At 35.6% G+C, this 18,009-nt stretch overlaps 2 protein-coding genes across 2 annotated transcripts; one reads left to right on the top strand and one right to left on the bottom strand.

Annotated features, from left to right (window-relative positions):
* Nucleotides 1–4,679: 4,679 nt before the first annotated feature.
* On the bottom strand, nucleotides 4,680–5,381 carry LOC133196100 (uncharacterized protein K02A2.6-like). The gene has a single exon (XM_061332039.1). The coding sequence runs from the start codon at nucleotides 5,379–5,381 to the stop codon at nucleotides 4,680–4,682; it is 702 nt and encodes a 233-aa protein (XP_061188023.1).
* Nucleotides 5,382–15,157: 9,776 nt separating this feature from the next.
* LOC133196101 (uncharacterized) lies at nucleotides 15,158–16,423 on the top strand. Its single transcript, XM_061332040.1, has one exon. It carries the CDS (start codon nucleotides 15,158–15,160, stop codon nucleotides 16,421–16,423), a length of 1,266 nt encoding a protein of 421 aa, XP_061188024.1.
* Nucleotides 16,424–18,009: the final 1,586 nt, after the last annotated feature.

The following is an 18,009-nucleotide window of genomic DNA, read 5'->3' on the forward strand; positions in this document are numbered from 1 at the left end:
AAAATTTTACCAAATCAATAACATCAAATCGAACGACTTTTCAAGACTTTATATAACAATTCCCCGTGCCGAATTAAAGTCCAGGCTTTTTGACATCATAGACAGCTGCTTTTTTAATAAAAATGGAACAAGTCTAAATTTACTTACCTTGTCATTGGTCATTTACAAAATCATTTTGTAAAAAAAAAAACTTTTGGACTATACATACAAGTACTCCGAAGTTAATATTAAAAAGATGCTTGAGTTTCTAATTGACAATATCTATGTAGTTTTTGGAGATCAAGTCTTCCAAAAATTCATATGGGTGACAATTGCGCCCAGTTATTTGAGACCTCTTTTGTACTCATATGAAGAAGACTTTATTCAGAAACTTACACATGAGGAGAAGAAGAAAGCACATGGTGTAGATAATGGTAAAATTTTGTGATTTGAAATTTTCTAAAAGTTCCTTGGTGTTTTTATGTATCCACTTCTGATGTACACCACTTCTCAAATATATTGTTTTACAGTACTCATGAAGTTTATCCTTCACTTTTTTAATATTTTAGTGAGGAGTAAAGAAGAACATTTTGTAAAGTTATAACATATATCCAGTTATTTTAAGATTTCACTGTTGGAAAAAATCTCGTAAATTGATTTGACCTAGCAGTAATTTGCGGACTTGCAACAGAGTAAGTGATTCTTTTTAATTCGACAAGAAGGTATGTATAAATAATGTTAAGGCTTTAGAAAATTAATATGAAAAGTAAGATTTTTTTTATTTGCCATATTTTTTGACACTTTTTTTTTTCTTTTCATGTGAGATTTTATGAGATCGTTCTTTACCTTTGTCCTGTTCGTTTATCCATGTGAGATTTTTCAAATAATAAGAAGGAGGATTTTCTGCAATAATCACTGCCTTAATGTTTATGCATATCTGTCATTTCTAATATGAAATATATCAATCTTCTCTAGTTTTATGACAATGATAGATGTGTGCACACTAATACCTTCAACATTTGAATAACAACCCCATTAGTTTCAATAAAATTTTTAAGTAATAAGAATCGTTAGAGTGTCATTGTGATGAATACATAGTACAAAGTCTGCGTCTTTTGAAAGCATTTATATATCAATGCTTCCTTGAACACTTTTTTTTACACAGTTTAGACAACAACTATACCCGTGCGCCCGAAATAAGTTCATTACCTCACTGAACAGTCTTAGGTGTTTGTAACACATATACTAAAAATGTCATCTCTATCGTCTCTTAGGTTTGTTGTTGGACATTTCAGCGGATTGACAGTATTTTTTATTTGCAGAAAAGTATGGAAATTTTAGCAGGATTCGAAAGAGGATGCGGTCCTTTTAGCAGAAAATTTAGTTAAATATATTCATTCTCTTCCGATGTCCAGTCTCCTGCTCACCAACAGGGAGATGGGAGTAGGATTATAAATGAGAATGGTCTAGAAAGACCTCTTAGTTCAAATACGAGCTTTGCCTTTTTTCATAGAAAATTTATTAGAAACATGGCCTTGTTTAGTATTCCATCATATCTACCGTGTTCTCGTATACCTCCCTGTATGAATATGAGTTGAGTTTTGTTCTTGCCTGTGCCTTTGAAGGCTCCGTTAGAGTTGATAATTTAGTAACTGATTGGTCAATATTTGCTGACTTTACCTTGACTATGTAAAAAGACTTAAACTTGCTTGTGAAAAAAAAATCCGCTAAAATGACCATGAATTGAATTTTTCCAGGTAATTGATTTTTCTTCCTCTAAAATGTCCTATAAATCTTCCGCTAAAATTTCCATTCACACCTTTACAATTCCGCTTAAAATATGTCTTTTGACCCTTAGGTTATCGACTAAAGAATGGACACCACCACCAATTCTATAAAGATGAAGGAATCAAATCGTTATTAAAGCTGAGAAAATCAGTCAAGGTGCAAAATTATCTGGTACTATCCATTATTTGGACAATAACCTATGAGGCAAAAGAGATGATATCATAATATATGTAGTAAAAACACTTCATCAAGGGAAAGAACTTATCGAAGGCGGTAGGTCATTTTACATAAGGCTCTAGAATAAAACCTATCTGTTTTGAACGGATTTTTCGCTCAAAATAGGTAAAATTAGTAAAGATTTGTCAAGGGATATTAAAATTTGGAAATGCAAGAAAATTATTAATAACATTTCTAAATCTACACATTTTTATTTAGGTTTTAACATCGAATTTCTTCTCTGGACCCTATGACAATAAAACAGAACCTGTCGGTGCTGCTAAGGGTTAAACAAATGACATCTTCTATTGATCCCAATTTTCCTTTTGAATAATGCTAATATTGTTCACTTTGCTATAACACTATAGTTTCTGTATCAATATCATAGTAAGTCTTTGTAAGGAGATTGGAGTGTTTATTCAAGACAGCATGGCATGTCATGGTTTACAAAATGGCGGCAAACGTGTAATCTCAGTCGCTTAGGTGCTGTACAAAATCAGACTCTACATGTATTTTACTGAGGCCGCTAATGTACATAATAAATGGGTACTATATTTAGCTATAATGTACATACACTGTAATATTGTTACATCTCCCTTTTTTTAAAAAAGAAACAAAAATCCTTTTATGGACCTAAACACTAGACAAGAATGAGAATACAAGATTATGCAATTTCAATAACAACAATATTATAAACTGACTAGTCTATGAAAATAATACTGAAACAGTTCATTACACATAATACACAGCCTGCACATAGTTCTCCAAATATTGTGGCGGCTTAACAATGCGTCCGGAACGAGTGGTACGCGGTTCCTCGAGCTTCAATGGAACATCTCGGCTCGGAACGACTATCGGTTTGTCAGGTAGAGTTCGATCACTTTCGGCGGTCTCGGATATTGGTCTAGGGCGCTTCCCACACAGAGCAGTCTGTCTGGAATTATCGACTGACTGTTCATTCGGAGTTGTGTAGTCAGGAATAACAGAAAAGTCATGTGGTTTCTCACGAGTGGCCTTAAGGTGAGAGCGGTTTCTCCTATAGGTACCGTCTTGTGTTTGTACACTATACGATCTTATTCCCTCTTTGCCGATGATCGTTCCTTTCTTCCACTCCTTTTCTCTCAGTTGTGATGGCTTCACGCGCACTGTGTCACCTGGTTGTGAATCGCGCAGGTCTTTTGCTGTACGGTTGTAATAGCGAGCTTGTCTGTCTTTTTCCTCCCTTATTTTCTTGATGTTATCTTTTTTACCACATGGTGATAGCAATGTTTCTTTCTGTGGCATCAATGTCTTTGTTCTGCGGTTCATTAGTCGCTGGCTTGGACTTTCTCCGATTCCTTGTGTTGGTGTATTTCTGAAGTCAAGTACCGCAATGCTGTTTTAACTTGCTGATCACGGTAGCTGAGGTGGTGGACTCCAGTCTGTCAATTTCAAAGAAATTGCTGTAGTAATCTACTGTGACGAGGTATTGGTCATCACTCACTGGTGATTGGAAAAGGTCTACTCCTACAACAGACCACGGCCGTTTTTGTAATCTCGTGCGAGATGAGAGTTTCTTTTTGCTGTGATGGTACATAAGTTCTGCAAGTTTCACACTTTGAGACAAGATCTTTGATCTCAGAGTTCATGGACGGCCAGTATACACAATCTCTAGCTCTACGAAGGCATCCTTCTGCTCCAATATGTGACTGGTGAAGCTTTCCCATAACTTCGGCACGTAATGCTTTCGGTATGACACAACGGGTACCACGGTAAACAATACCATCTTGGACGGATAGTTCGTCTCGCACATGAAAGTATAGGTGCACTTCAGCTGGTGCACTTTCCTTGTTCTTTGGCCATCCTTCTAGAATAGTCTGCTTAAGTAAGTCGTGTGTTTTGTCACTGGTCTGCTGTATCTTCAATATCCTTGCTTGTGAAATAGGTAAGTATTCCACCATGTTGGTATCTTCAAATACTTTGAATACTTCCTCTGTGCAGAGTCCTGTAGTCTGTCTCTTGGGATGCGCTCTGGACAGTGCGTCTGCCACATACATTTCTTTGCCAGGCTTGTATGTGATCTTAATTTCATATTTCTGGAGTCGTAAAAACATGCGTTTTAGACGCTTTGGAGCTGAAGCAAGTGGTTTCTTGTAAATAATTTCAAGGGGTTTGTGGTCGCTTTCCACAAGAACCTTACGGCCATAGGTGTATTGGTTGAATCGTTCCTTTCCAAATACGACAGCCAAAAGCTCCTTCTCAATCTGAGCATAATGTTGTTCTGTAGGCGTCAATGCTCTACTGGCATAAGCGACTGGTTGTCCCTGCTGTAAGAGAGATGCGCCAAGTCCTGTGCTTGATGCATCACACTGAAGTGTGGTTTCTTCTTTCGAGTCGAAGTATCGTAGAACGGGTGTTTGCGATATTGTCTCTTTAAGTTTACGAAACGCTTCTTCATGTTCATGCGTCCATTGCCAAACTACATCTCGGTGGACAAGGGACCGAATTGGTTCACACATATCACTCAATTTGTCCATGAACTTGGACAGATAGTTCACAAGTCCTAAGAACCTCTGCACGCCTGCAACATCCTTTGGGGTTTCAAATTCAATAATAGCCTGTACTTTACGAGGGTCAGGCTTGAGTCCACTGGGGGTTAGAACATGTCCAATGTATGGCATTTCCTTTAATCGCAGTTTGAACTTGTCTTTATTCAACTAGATTCCTTGCTCACGGCAACGGTTCAAAAAGCTGACAAGTTTCTGGTCATGGTCGCGTATGGCTTCTGCATCACTGTCTCCTTCTCCATAGATAAGGATATCATCAGCGACAGCTTTGACTCCTGGTAAGTTTTGTATGGCTAGTTCCAAACGATGCTGGAAAATCTCAGGCGCTGGAGAGATGCCAAAAGGTAGGCGGCGCCAACGATAACGTCCAAACGGAGTTTCAAAAGTTGTAAGGTAGCTGGACTGCTCGTCGAGCTCCACATGCCAGAAGCCATTCTTTACATCACACACAGTGAAAACACGAGCCTTTGCTAGATCAGGCAAGACGTCTTCTATCACAGGAAGAGGGTAGTGACTTCGACGGAGAGCCTTATTCAAAGGTTTTGGGTCGATGCAGATACGTAATTTTCCATTCGGTTTCTTGAATGCTAGTAGGCTAGACACCCAGTCTGTTGGCTTGTTGACAGCGTGAATGACCAGTAGTCCTTCTAGTCTTTTCAGCTCTTGTTGCAAAAGTGGCTTGATTGCAACTGGGACACGGCGTAAAGGAAGTTTCACAGGTGGGACAGTCTTGTCTATTTCTAGATGCACAGGTCCCTTAAAGCATCCATTTCCTGTAAAGATCTCTCCAGATTTCTTTGTAATTGTGTCCATATCAAGGTGACTGTTTGTGTTGGGGTTCTCAATAGCCATGATATTGTCATGTTGGACTGAAATCAAGTTCATTCGTTGACTTGTGTTTGAGCCCAAAATAGGGTGTAACCCACTGTTCACAACAACAAAGTTTTTTGGATTTGTAAGTGCCAACAGTCTTCATTTGCTGTCCATTGTAAACTTTCAATGTGTGATGCCCCTTCTGTATCTTCACATTTTTCGGCACAAGGTCATCTGTAATAACAGGTTGCAGGTAATTGCAGGTAGCCCCACAGTCAATTTGGAATTTTACAAGTTTCGCTTGAGAATTAATGTTCATTTGAGCAAACAGTTTTCTCGGGTGTTCCAAAGCGCTGGTAGCAGAAATCTGTTCTACTGTAAGGATTTCCTCATCAGAATCACATTGCTCATAATGATACAGTAAGTTCACTCTCTTATCCCGCTGTCGGCAAACCGCCTTAAAATGATTTTTCTTTCCACACCTTCCACAGGTTTTGCCCCATGCCGGGCATGATTGCTTATCCTTGGAATGTTGTTGCCCGCAGTAACAGCATGTATGAGTCTTTGTAGTATGTGGTTTAGGGTGTTTTCCTCCTCCTTTATGATCCTTATGCTTCACACCGTTTCTCGGTTTCGCTGATTTTTTCAATGTATGAATTTCATCCTGAGGGTTCATGGTCTTCACTTGTGCAGCTGTTTTTTCTGCTGCTCGACAGATGTCCACACATTTTTGAAGTGACAGTCCAGATTCTTGCAAAAGTTTTTTTCGTATAGTGTTGTCTTTGATTCCACACACAATTCTGTCGCGTATCATTTGGTCAGCTAACTGTCCAAACTCACAAGTCAGTGACAGCTTCCTCAACTTGGTAACATATGAATCTATGGTCTCTTCTGTTTCTTGATGCTTGTTGTTGAAAACATATCTCTCATATATAGTGTTTGTTTTTCCTACACAATACTCCTCCATGAGTTTTAATATGGTTTCTGGGTCATTCCTTTCATTTTCATCTTTAAACGGAAGTCCGTTGTAGATTTCGAGGCCTTCAGGGCCAATACACGTAATAAAAGTTGCTACCTGGTAAGCGTTGGCTTTGTCTGAAAGGCCCGTCACGATGACATAGGAATCCCATAGCTGTTTCCAACTTTTCCAATGCTGTGCGATATTCCCGGCCAACTCTAGTTTTGGCGGGAGCGGTATGTGGCTTTGCATGACCGATGCCGGCGCTGCTGCTTGATTCTCCATTCCGTAAAGGTATCTGATATATTCACTAAAGTCTCTGGGTTCACTACTCATTCCCTACAACTTGTATAATTTGCACTAACGTGGAACATGGACGTACTAGTGGAAGAAATTCGGTCCAGCACGTTTGCAGTCCAGAAACATTTATTTACTGTGAATTAACACACTATCACTCAATCACGTTAATTAAAACGAAGTTCGGTACTCACTTTACTTCTGACACCATGTATCAATATCATAGTAAGTCTTTGTAAGGAGATTGGAGTGTTTATTCAAGACAGCATGGCATGTCATTGTTTACAAAATGGCGGCAAACGTGTAATCTCAGTCGCTTAGGTGCTGTACAAAATCAGACTCTATTTTACTGAGGCCGCTAATGTACATAATAAATGGGTACTATATTTAGCTATAATGTACATACACTGTAATATTGTTACAGTTTCTAAACCGGAAGAATATTCATTTATTTATTTTACTAAGTGTCTTGTTCTTTATCTAGCAAGCACAAAGAAAGACAACTCTTTGTGCACTTCATTTTCAGAAAGCAATTCTCCGTTATAACGATTTTTTTAACTTTGAATTTCATGAAAATTAAATCAAATTGTTTTTGTTAAAGGGGTTAGGACACAGATTTGAAGCTCATATTTTCTAAAATTTTCTAAATAATATCATGACATACATTGCTAGAGCATTTCCCACCGAAATATATGAAAAGTTTGTTAAGAAAATTCTTTTATCTGAAAATAATTAAAACTATGATTTTCGGGACGCGTTTGATTGACACATATCCTTGCACTTTCACAAAGTAAACTATATCCATAATACTTAATTGTCATTGAATTCTTAGAATATTCATGTAAGTTCAAATCATTAAACTTAATCATTTTTGAATAAAACTAGACATTAAAATTGTAAACAAAACAACTGAGTCCTGGTCACTTTAAACCTTCTGATGGAGTTTGGTGCTCTGAGTTTAGTAGTTTATGTGTGTTTCGACATTAAAATAAACATTTAGTCTCAGGAAACATAGGTTCTTTATAAAATTGTCGCTCTTATAAAATATAAATTATTCATGTCTTTATCTTATTTCCTTTTATCAATAATTTCATTTTAATTTCTTTGTCAAATTTCAACATTCTGCAAATATGGACTTTCACCTAATTTGCTTAATAAAAAATTTGTTGGAAAAAATATACACAAGTTAAATTTCTAAAAGATACTTCAGAGTCATTGCAATTAAATTTCTCCCTCAAGCGATCGATTCAAAATGATCTATTGATTAATAAAGAAATGCTTTCTTCAAAATTTGATAGGTCTTACAGAAATGTACTTCCTTGTACCTAAATCAAAACTACAATTATAATAACGATCGTTCCAATAATTTATTTAATATTTTGATACTCTAAAATGATTCTCTGGCTGTTGATCTATGTTTTTAACACGTTTCTTTGGAAACAGCTATATGAAATATTTTTATTTTTCGTGCTAAAGAGAAAAAATACATAGTTGAAAGCAATAAAGTTAAATAACATTTATGATGATACGCTAGTGAAGCATCATATCGTACAGCATATAAATTCTTTGAGGATCTTGTAACACTATTGATATGTTTTGTAAGAATCCTAGGACCCAAGCATATGTTTTTTGTTACTACCATTGCTGTTTTAGTGTAGATCAACCCGAGACCTTGGTTGTCATCATACTTGTAGCATGTTGCAAGTGAATTATCCAATACAGACTTACTCTTGATTTAGAAAGCTACCTTACTTTAAACCTTAATCAGAAATATGGAGATAACGAACAGTATTCAAGTATAAAGTACATTTAGACAAAACAAATCGTGAGCCGAGCAAACACGGACCCCCGAGGTGCATAATCTTTATGCAAAATGTATGAAATATGGAGATAACGAACAGTAATCAAAGTCGTAGTCCATTGAAAAAATACAAATTTAAAGCAGAGCAAACACGAACCTCCAAAAACCTCAGAGGTGGGATCAGGTGCTATGGAAGAAAGAGCATCCCTTGCCGACCGGTCACACTCGAAGTGTGCTCCTTGTTTTGATTGGGTAAAACAGAAAAACCCGTCGACAATTCAGTGTGTAAATAATGGCCTAACGATTTGTATGAAAACCTTCAGTCAGCATTTGACTTAATGATGGGTTGTATTTGCTGACAAGGTCATTGTATCGACCATAAAATTTGGGTAATGATGACTTCAAATTAGACTGTTGATATCCTTGCTTCATCAACTTGTTTGTCAATAGCTTGCATCGTTTTAGAAAATGTTCGTAAGTAGGGCATGCTCTTGCGTATCGAATCAACTGGGAGACAAAAACCCCATATGCAGGTGATAGGAGTATATTGCTACATAAGTAAGGGAAGTTGACGATTGGAATATTTAAGTCATCACGTTTATCATAAAGCTTTGTTGTAAGGTACCATTAAAGTCTTTTTCTAGCATATTATCCAAATATGAAACAGATATGTCAGACTCTGTGGTATCTTTTATTTCAAGCTCGTCGTCCGCGTGGCGCAGTGGTTAGAGCGTCTGCTCTAGAGTTCGCAGTAAGGAATTGATCCTTGCGTCGCGGGTTCGAATCTCAGTGCGGGACATGGAGATTGGTCCTTCGGATGAGACCGTATAAAATCCCATGTCGCAGTAGGTGCTGGCACGAAAAAGATCCCTCACTGCTCAATGGCCTTGACTGCCGAGTTTATGTCAATATTTGTAGCCCTCCACCAACCAAGTGGTTTCGTCTCCATATAAGTGAAAAATTCTCGAGAGGGACGTTAAACAACAAACAAACAAGAAAATTTATTTCAAGCTCACTGGGATATTTCGAGTCGACTTATGAATGGAAATAACTATTGTTAATTGATAATACGTCGTCGATATATTTAATTGTCGAGTTGAAGGTCAGATCAAATGTTTTCTTCTACTATTGTAGAAGTTTTTGAATAAAATTTCTTCATATGAACACAAAAATAGGTCTGCTAATAAGGGGGCACAATTGGTACCCATGGAAATTCCAATAGATTGTTGAAAGACGATCTCCAAGAAACACATAGACATTGTCAATTAGAAACTAAGGCATCTTTTTTTATATCAACTTCAGAGTACTTGTGTTTACAATCAGAATGCTTTTTTAACAGAATAATTGTCCTAATGACCAATGACAAGGTAAGTATATTTACGACTTTCATATTTATTGAAAAAGCAGCAGTCTATGATGTCAAAAACCCTGGACTTTACTTTATCGTGGAGAATGGTACTCGTGAAGTTTCTCCTTCACTGCTGTAAATATTTGAGTGAGGAGTATAAAAAGGCTTGGTAGAACATTTACTGGAACACGCTATGTATCTTTGTAGGGATTTTTATGGAGTTTTGGAATCCAGTATAGGTATGGTAATTCAAATTCATTTTGATTGTTGGGAATATTAAAAATATTTAAAACTGACATATGGCTTTAAAGAATTTCCTCCTTAGATAGAAAGCTATGAGTATAAGTTGGATTACCACTTGCAGAATTAAATCCTATTTCCTCTAAAATACAATTCAAATAATGAGCCTTACGAACAAAGACTATGTCGTTACCTGTTTTGTCAGTGGGGACCAGTACATACTGATCGTGTAATCTATCTTATTCTTCTTTCATAATTTGATAATTCACGTTAAAGTTTTTTTCTCCTTTCTTTAATTAAGCCATGTCAATACAAATCTTTTTAAAGTATTTTTGTTTTGTATTTAATCGCTTTAAAAGAAGACATTAAATAAACTAGAAAAAAATGTTAACGAGTATATCTAGCTAGTATAGCTTCTTTTCTCATTCCTTTCTAATTGTACCAACTTGGAGCGTTATAGATCATCTATCTTTTTAACCCATATAAGCTAATACATGTAATAATTTGGTACATTGAAAGATTTTATTTTTTTAAGATAATTGTGAGTATTTTGAAACAAGTATTATAAATTTGAATATCCCTGTTACATAAAAGGAGTTTCTATAACCAGTTTATCAAATACTGTAAATCTACTTTTTTCCAAGGGGTCTTAATTCCGCGGAATCACAATTTCTGTTGGATCCGCAAGTAGAAAATTACGCGGATTTCTTGGATTGCCATTATGATTCCTAATGCATTTTAGGTATGCTGTGACAAAATTCCGCGGAAAAGTGTGACCGAGTACATAGCGTAAGTTAATCCCACGCGGAAAAAGCACTTCTACTGTATACTCGCCCTATCCAATAAATTAAAATAAACTAGTTGAATTTTGGCAATGAATATATACATCTGTAGTTTTCAGCAAATATGGTCAATATTTGAATATATTTTACTATAGTACGAGGGGCATTTCAAAAGTTCTGGCAACTGGCGTGCGGTAAATTAATGAGCGTCATTATCATAAATTAAATTATATCAATCCCTCAAAATAGTCTCCGTTCACCTGGACACACTTTTTCAGTCTTGAAATCCACATGGAAAATGCTGCTCTATAGTCCTCTTTCGGTATACGCTTTATACACTGGAATACGGCACTTCCGACTGCATGACGACTTTCAAATCGCCGTCCTCGGAGGGCTTCTTTGATAACGGCATTCAACCAAAAATCGCATGGAGCTAGGTCAGGACTGTAGGGTGGATGTGGTAAAACGGCAATACCATTTTCCTTTAGATATTTGGTTACTACCTCTGATCTATGGACAGGTGCGTTGTCATGGAGGAGCTTTATTCCTCTAGTACTGGTTGTTGGTCGGGTCGTTTTATAGTGCTCTACAACCTGAGACAAGACATTCTCTGCATAAAATTGACCAGTAACACTGCTGTGTTCTGGAACCGGAACTTGAGCAACAGGGCCTTTAGAATCAAAAAATAAGGCGTATATTACTCTCCGGACAAACCGGATTCTGTGTGCAATTTGAGGCCTTGTATCATTTTCACCGATCCAAACTTTATTATTGAGCTTAGTTTCCGGTTCAAAAAAATATATCCATGTTTCATCACCAGTTACAATCTCATTTATTCGCCTTTGGTCACAATCTTCATAAATTGTTAGTAACTGTGAAGCCATTTCTACCCGGATGCGCTTTTGCTCTTCCGAGAGAAGATGCGTCACCCATCTAGCACAGACTTTCCTAAGCTTTAAGTTTTCCTTTGAAATACGAAAAACTGCTGACGAATTAATGTTAGTTAAGTCTGCTATTTCCTCAACTGTATATCTAGCATCATCAGCTATCGTATTTTGAACAGCGACGATTTCTTTTTCGCCAAATGCACAAACTGGACGCCCCGAACGGGGGTCATCTTCAATTGATTTTCTACCCTCTTTAAATTGAACTACCCATCTTGCTATTGCTCGATATGAAAGAGCATGCTCTCTATATACTACATCTAAATCGGCTTTTATTTCTGTTGCCGTAAAGCCAAGCAATGAGCGAATTTTGCAATACGCTCTTTGCTCAACAAAAAAAATGTTCTCCTTATCAGTCATTTTTACGCCCAGTATACAGAGTATACCTAATTATGACGTCATTTTAGCAGACCTAAACGTCATTTTGAATGTAAAATGACGTCACTACTAATGCATATTTGCCTAAGCTTTACAGTGGTATCAGAGTCATTTTAATTCACGCATCCACGCTCCGCCCACCGATGGCAACGAAAGTCACGTGGTTGCAGACTCCGACAAACTAACGTAAACAACATGGATGCGAGTTACAGAAATCGCACGGAAAAACTTTTGATCGGCTTGTTTGCTCACGAATTTTTACGGAAACGTTTGTCAAAATGTCAGATATGTTTCAGAGAGATTTCAAACACATAATTTTAGTAAGTAGAAGAATAATTTTAACCTTTACCGATCTAGATCTGTACTGCATCCGACTTGAAGGTCAGTTCAACTGTCTCCGAAATTTACTGTTCTGATACGTACTACAGAGTAGAGAAGGGAACGTTATAATTTTCAATGTTTACAATAAAATTGACAATTTTTGTTTGTTGTTTAGTTGGCATTAAAACCTCAACCGCCGAGAGATTTTCCCCCAATATTCCATGTATTCATCGTTACTAACTAGATATAATCAAGAAAATGATAGGCAATGTATTTGTGTTCATCTATTTTGAAAGGTTGCTTATGCTAGTGCTGATCCGGAAGGGAGTCAGGACTCTCCTACCCCTTGTAATTTTCGTAACTGTCATATAAAATAACCTTTAAAAATGCACTCTTTGGAGCACATCCCTCTGTTTGGATATTATTTTTTGTCAAAGAATTCTGAAATATGTATTAACTCAATCATCACCACCCCTCTCTCCACCAATAGTTTGGATTTGGACAAACTGATTATAGTTCAAATATTTTTATTTCTTTCTTTCATTTTATTTTTTGTCCTCTCTGCACAGCACACTTAAGGAGTTCTGATTCTGTGGTATTCTTATGCAATTAGAACATTCTGTCCCTAGATCTAAAAATAAAAGAATTTGAAAACTACAATTTGTAATAAAGTTCTTAATATTTTAATAGACCAAGATAAATTAATTCAATATTTTATGATTGTTCAACTGGATATTTTTTTCAAATTTAATAAAGTGAACAATAGAAGTTTTTGTTTGTCAATATTATCTTTCATTAACCATTTTTCCTTGGGGTAAATGCAAGGTTCCCTTGTTGAAAATGCATTGGACATGCTCAAAGGATGATTCTCTATAACGCTTTTTTCCGGCCTACGATAAAATCACTTAAGAATGTGATTTTATGTATCTTTAATCATTCTATTTCATGATTTTGATGTTTGTTTTTCAACATCGATCACCTAAGTCACATGATTTAGAGATTACAAATGGCTGTCAATTAAAGAAAATTGAGGGTAGGTCTATTTACTACAAGTTTCTATGCATGTTTCTAAATGTTAATGATCAAAAATTGTTTATTTATGTCGGAAACATATCAGACTTTAGTAATAAATGCGAAGATTGTTTAATTTAAGGCTTAAAATATTTTTTTTATAACAAGAGTTTTGATGCATTCACATTTTGCATATTTTGAATGTAAATCTTTACAAAATGCACCTCGTATGATGTTGAAAAATGTTTAATTAGCATTTAATTAAAAGTATTATTTCATATATGTTTATATTGTAATTGTGTATTGTTTCTATAGATGTGGCACCTATTGTACATAAAATGCACATCTAAGAAATGAGGTTTCTAAGCTTCTATTGAACTATAAAAGTAGTGTATCAAATGTTGAAAGCATTGAATGGACTTTGTTTGTGATTAAATAAAAAATAAGTTGTAATCAATAAAATAAATTCTACATTTGCAAAAAATGAAAAGTCCATTAATTTACAGGATGAAAATGTTAATGCAATTACATGTTAACTATTCATTTAAATAGTCAGTACATTAAATTAAACTCAGAACGGTTGTATTAAAAATATATATATCTATATAAAATGAAATAACATCGTAAGAATTGCTTTGATTTCATTGAATTACGCATGTAAAACAATATATTTAATTAAAAAAGCTATCTAAACTTTAATACATAAATGTATGTATAAAAGTTGAGTCCCCCCACCCCATTTTCTAACGACACTCCATAAAATGGAGTAGATTTTCAACAGTTCCTAATTCCACTACGCAGATCAGAAGTTTCAGTATATCCATGGACTAACAAAGTTCTACACGTCCTAGGTACAAAATGGACCCTAAGGGTTTGACGCTCCTTTCGCACCCTTGAAACTTTGGGTTAAATTTCCTTTTCCCATGCCGCGTCAAAAACTAAGGTGTTTAACACGGGTAGTGACAGTTCTTTTGCTAAATCCTCAGCATTAAAAGTAAATCATCTTTAAAAAGGAGGTCCCTTCCCACGGTAAGCGTTGGTCAATAATGAAACCATGCATAAATCGAAATTTGATACTTCACCTTAAGTGGATGATCTCTTTATCTGAGTGAATAATTCTAAAATGGCGTAAAGCAACATTCAGTTTTCAATCACATGTGACATTTAGGAACCCTCTCCTCCTTGGCATTTTATTTTCTAAGACAGAACAGCTGTTCTCGTAACTTATATTGATGCTACCAAAGATGTGTGATAAAAAGACCGAGTTTTCTCATCACCCAGTTAACAATTAAAATACATGGATCCCATGTCACTCATACGGAAAAATGTCCTTGTAAAAGGTCGAGGCGAAAATTCCCATTATGAAATTGTACCATCAGAAATTCCCTATCTATAAAAGTTACATGTGTACCCATAGAAAAATAAGTTTATAACACAAATAGCAAATGAATCTTCCCGGTACAACAAAGATAGCTTCTATAATTTCTAGAACTAACAGTTATGCAGTACCCCTAAGGAGAAGTAGCATAGATAAACTAAAGTAAAGTAAATAATAATAATAAAAAAAAAAAAGTCACGTGACATCTAAGGGTATGGCGGCTTAATCTGAGCTCCAGAGTTTTTGGTCAATTTAGGGCATTTATAGAAGGATTTAATATTCGTACCTTGATTTATTGTGTCCTTTTGTGCCTGGAGAGTGTTATTTGTTATATTTGTGCATATTTCTGCATTTACAATGCCGTCAGACACGACAAGGAGAACCGGGGCAAGTTCTAAAAAACAGACTAAGGAGTGTTCACAGAAGAATCCAGGTAACACAAAGTCGCCTAGTTCTCCCAGTAAAAACAGTGTGAGCGAACCGATAGAAGAAACAACCGTTAATCGGTCTATTGTTGACAGCTCTCAGTCTCGCTCTATTGATGACATTAAAACATCTGTTGAAGCTATAAGAAATGATCTATGGGAGGGTGATCAGAGCGTAATTTCAAAATTAAAATACGTTGCAGAACAAAGCGAGAGCAATTATGACGACATATCTTTGCTACGTCAAGAAAACACTCAACTGCGGAGGGAACTGGAATTACTACGGTCAGTTGTAATTCGAATGGACAGAAAAATGTCTCTTATGGAACACGAGGTTACGGATCTTAGGTCAAGGTCTATGCGAGACAATATCCTTATTCACAATTATCCTTACGAACCCAATGAGGACCTACCCACATCAATGCCAGTAACTTTTAAAGAACTTCTAAGGGTGGATGTTAGTTTTGTAAGGATTCATAGGAATGGGGCACGCCCACAATACAATTCTGACCGACCTGTATCCATTACTGCAAAGTTGACCGACCGTAGTAAAATTAACACAATTCTTAATGCTCAAAAGCTAAAGAAAATTGCCAAACAACCATTACCCTTCTTTATTACTACACAACAACCTGCATCCATTGTATCCGCTCGAAACAGGGTGTATGATACAGCAGAGTCTTTGCGCAGCCAAAATATCACTGTTAAGATTCAAAAGAATCAGATCATCTTGCCCAATGGCTCCAGTTATAAAGATGACATACCATTTCTATCAAATGCAGACGTTTTATTGGTAACGCCTGAAGAGACAGAACATCTAGTCTCAGTTGAAACAAAAAACTCGGACCCCATCAAAAAGGACGGCTCGGAATTTATGGCTTTCGGTGCTCGAGTTAAGACTGTGGAGGATGTCAAGAATATGTACAGCAAAGTTTTAATAGATCCATATGCAGCAAGTGCAGATAATCGTATCTTAGTTTATAGATTTTCTACAGAAGATGGTACCGTGCACGAAAATTATCATGATGATTGTGAACATGGGGCAGGGCGCAGACTTTTGCGATACATGAGAGAAAATCAAATTCACAACACAGCTTTCGTCATTACAAGATGGATGGGCGAAGCCCATATTGGACCTCAAAGATTCGCAATCATGGAACAACTAATAAATGAAGTCGCTAATTCCATGGAAATTTGACTTTTGAAGCCATATGCACGGTAATCTGACAATACATAACTTTAACAGTAATTTACAACTTAGTAAAGAACTATTATAATTGACATAATAGGCGTTTTATGAAATGTGGCCTTTATGATTTTGTAAATATGTTTTTCTTTTCATAAGAGAATACGAATATTAATGCCGTCTTCATTTCAAATTTTAAAATATTGAAAGTTGTGTTTAAAAAATCTTTATTTTTGTCAATAGAAATGCAAAAATCCGGATTTAAAAATAATTTCCGACTTGGAAAATATATTTGTAGTTTTCCGGAATTTAAATGTTCACTTTAATAAACCAAAAAAAGTGAACATTTAAATTCCGGAAAACTACAAATATATTTTCCATATCCGATATGATTTATTTTCATAAATTGTCTCTGCCCTTCCGACCAAATCTCTAACAAGTCCATATCTACCTCTCTATGATGCATGTGTCTTTATTACTAAACCCTTCTCCAATCTTCTCTTCTACCTTTAAAGCAACTTCTTTTCTGTTTCTCATTCTGCATGTTTATGAGTTAATGATGGTAGGTGAATGTTTGTCCAAGTGTTTTGCAACAGTTCAATTTCATATATCATGTCTGGTGTTACAGTAGTTTCAGCAAACTGTCAGGGTCTGCATGATTATAAAAAGAGAAAGGATGTACTCCAATATTATAAGCAATTTCAATGCAATATTCTGTGTCTACAAGATACTCATTTTACAAGTGATATGGAGAATGATATAAGAAATGAATGGGGATATGAGGCATATTTTAATTCTTTTTCATCAAAGTCAAGAGGTGTAGCTATATTTTTGAATAATAATTTTGAGCATGAGGTTCATAATAAAATATCTGATGATGCAGGGAATCTTTTGGCTCTAGATTTGACAATTGAAAACAAGCGTCTGAGCTTAATTACAATATATGGACCAAATGAGGATACACCCTCATTTTATGAAAGACTATCAGAAATTATAAAGGATTTATCAAATCAAGATGTTATTTTGGTAGGAGATTTTAATTTAGTTTTGGACCCAGAAAAAGATTATTTCAATTATCTTCACATTAACAATCCAAAGGCAAGAAGTAAAGTCTTAGAAATCATTTCTAATTACAATTTCAGTGATATTTATAGAGAAATGAATCCTGATGAAACAAGATATACTTGGCGTAAACCTTCCCCATGTAAACAAGCAAGATTAGACTTCTTTCTTATATCAAGTTCTTATTTAAATAGTGTAGAAGAAAGTAAAGTTTTGAATAGTTATAAATCTGACCACTCGCCTATATATCTAAAGATTAAATTAAATGAGCTGACACATGGAAAGGGTTTGTGGAAATTTAATAACTCACTTCTTCAAGATATTAAGTATATTGAAACAGTCAACAAAGTTATTCAGGAAACAAAAGAAAATTATGCATTACCTATATATTCTAAAGAATATATCAAAGATATATCACCTGCAGAAATTCAGTTTACTATAGATGATCAGCTTTTTCTTGAAACACTCTTAATGGAAATTAGAGGTAAAACCATTTCATTTTCTAGTTAAAAAAAAATAAAGAAAAAAAGCAATGA

Source organism: Saccostrea echinata, unplaced genomic scaffold, assembly GCF_033153115.1.
Source record: "Saccostrea echinata isolate AGI-Se365-2 ecotype Australia unplaced genomic scaffold, CSIRO_AGI_Sech_v1 ptg000030l, whole genome shotgun sequence".
Taxonomy (NCBI): Eukaryota; Metazoa; Mollusca; class Bivalvia; order Ostreida; family Ostreidae; genus Saccostrea; species Saccostrea echinata.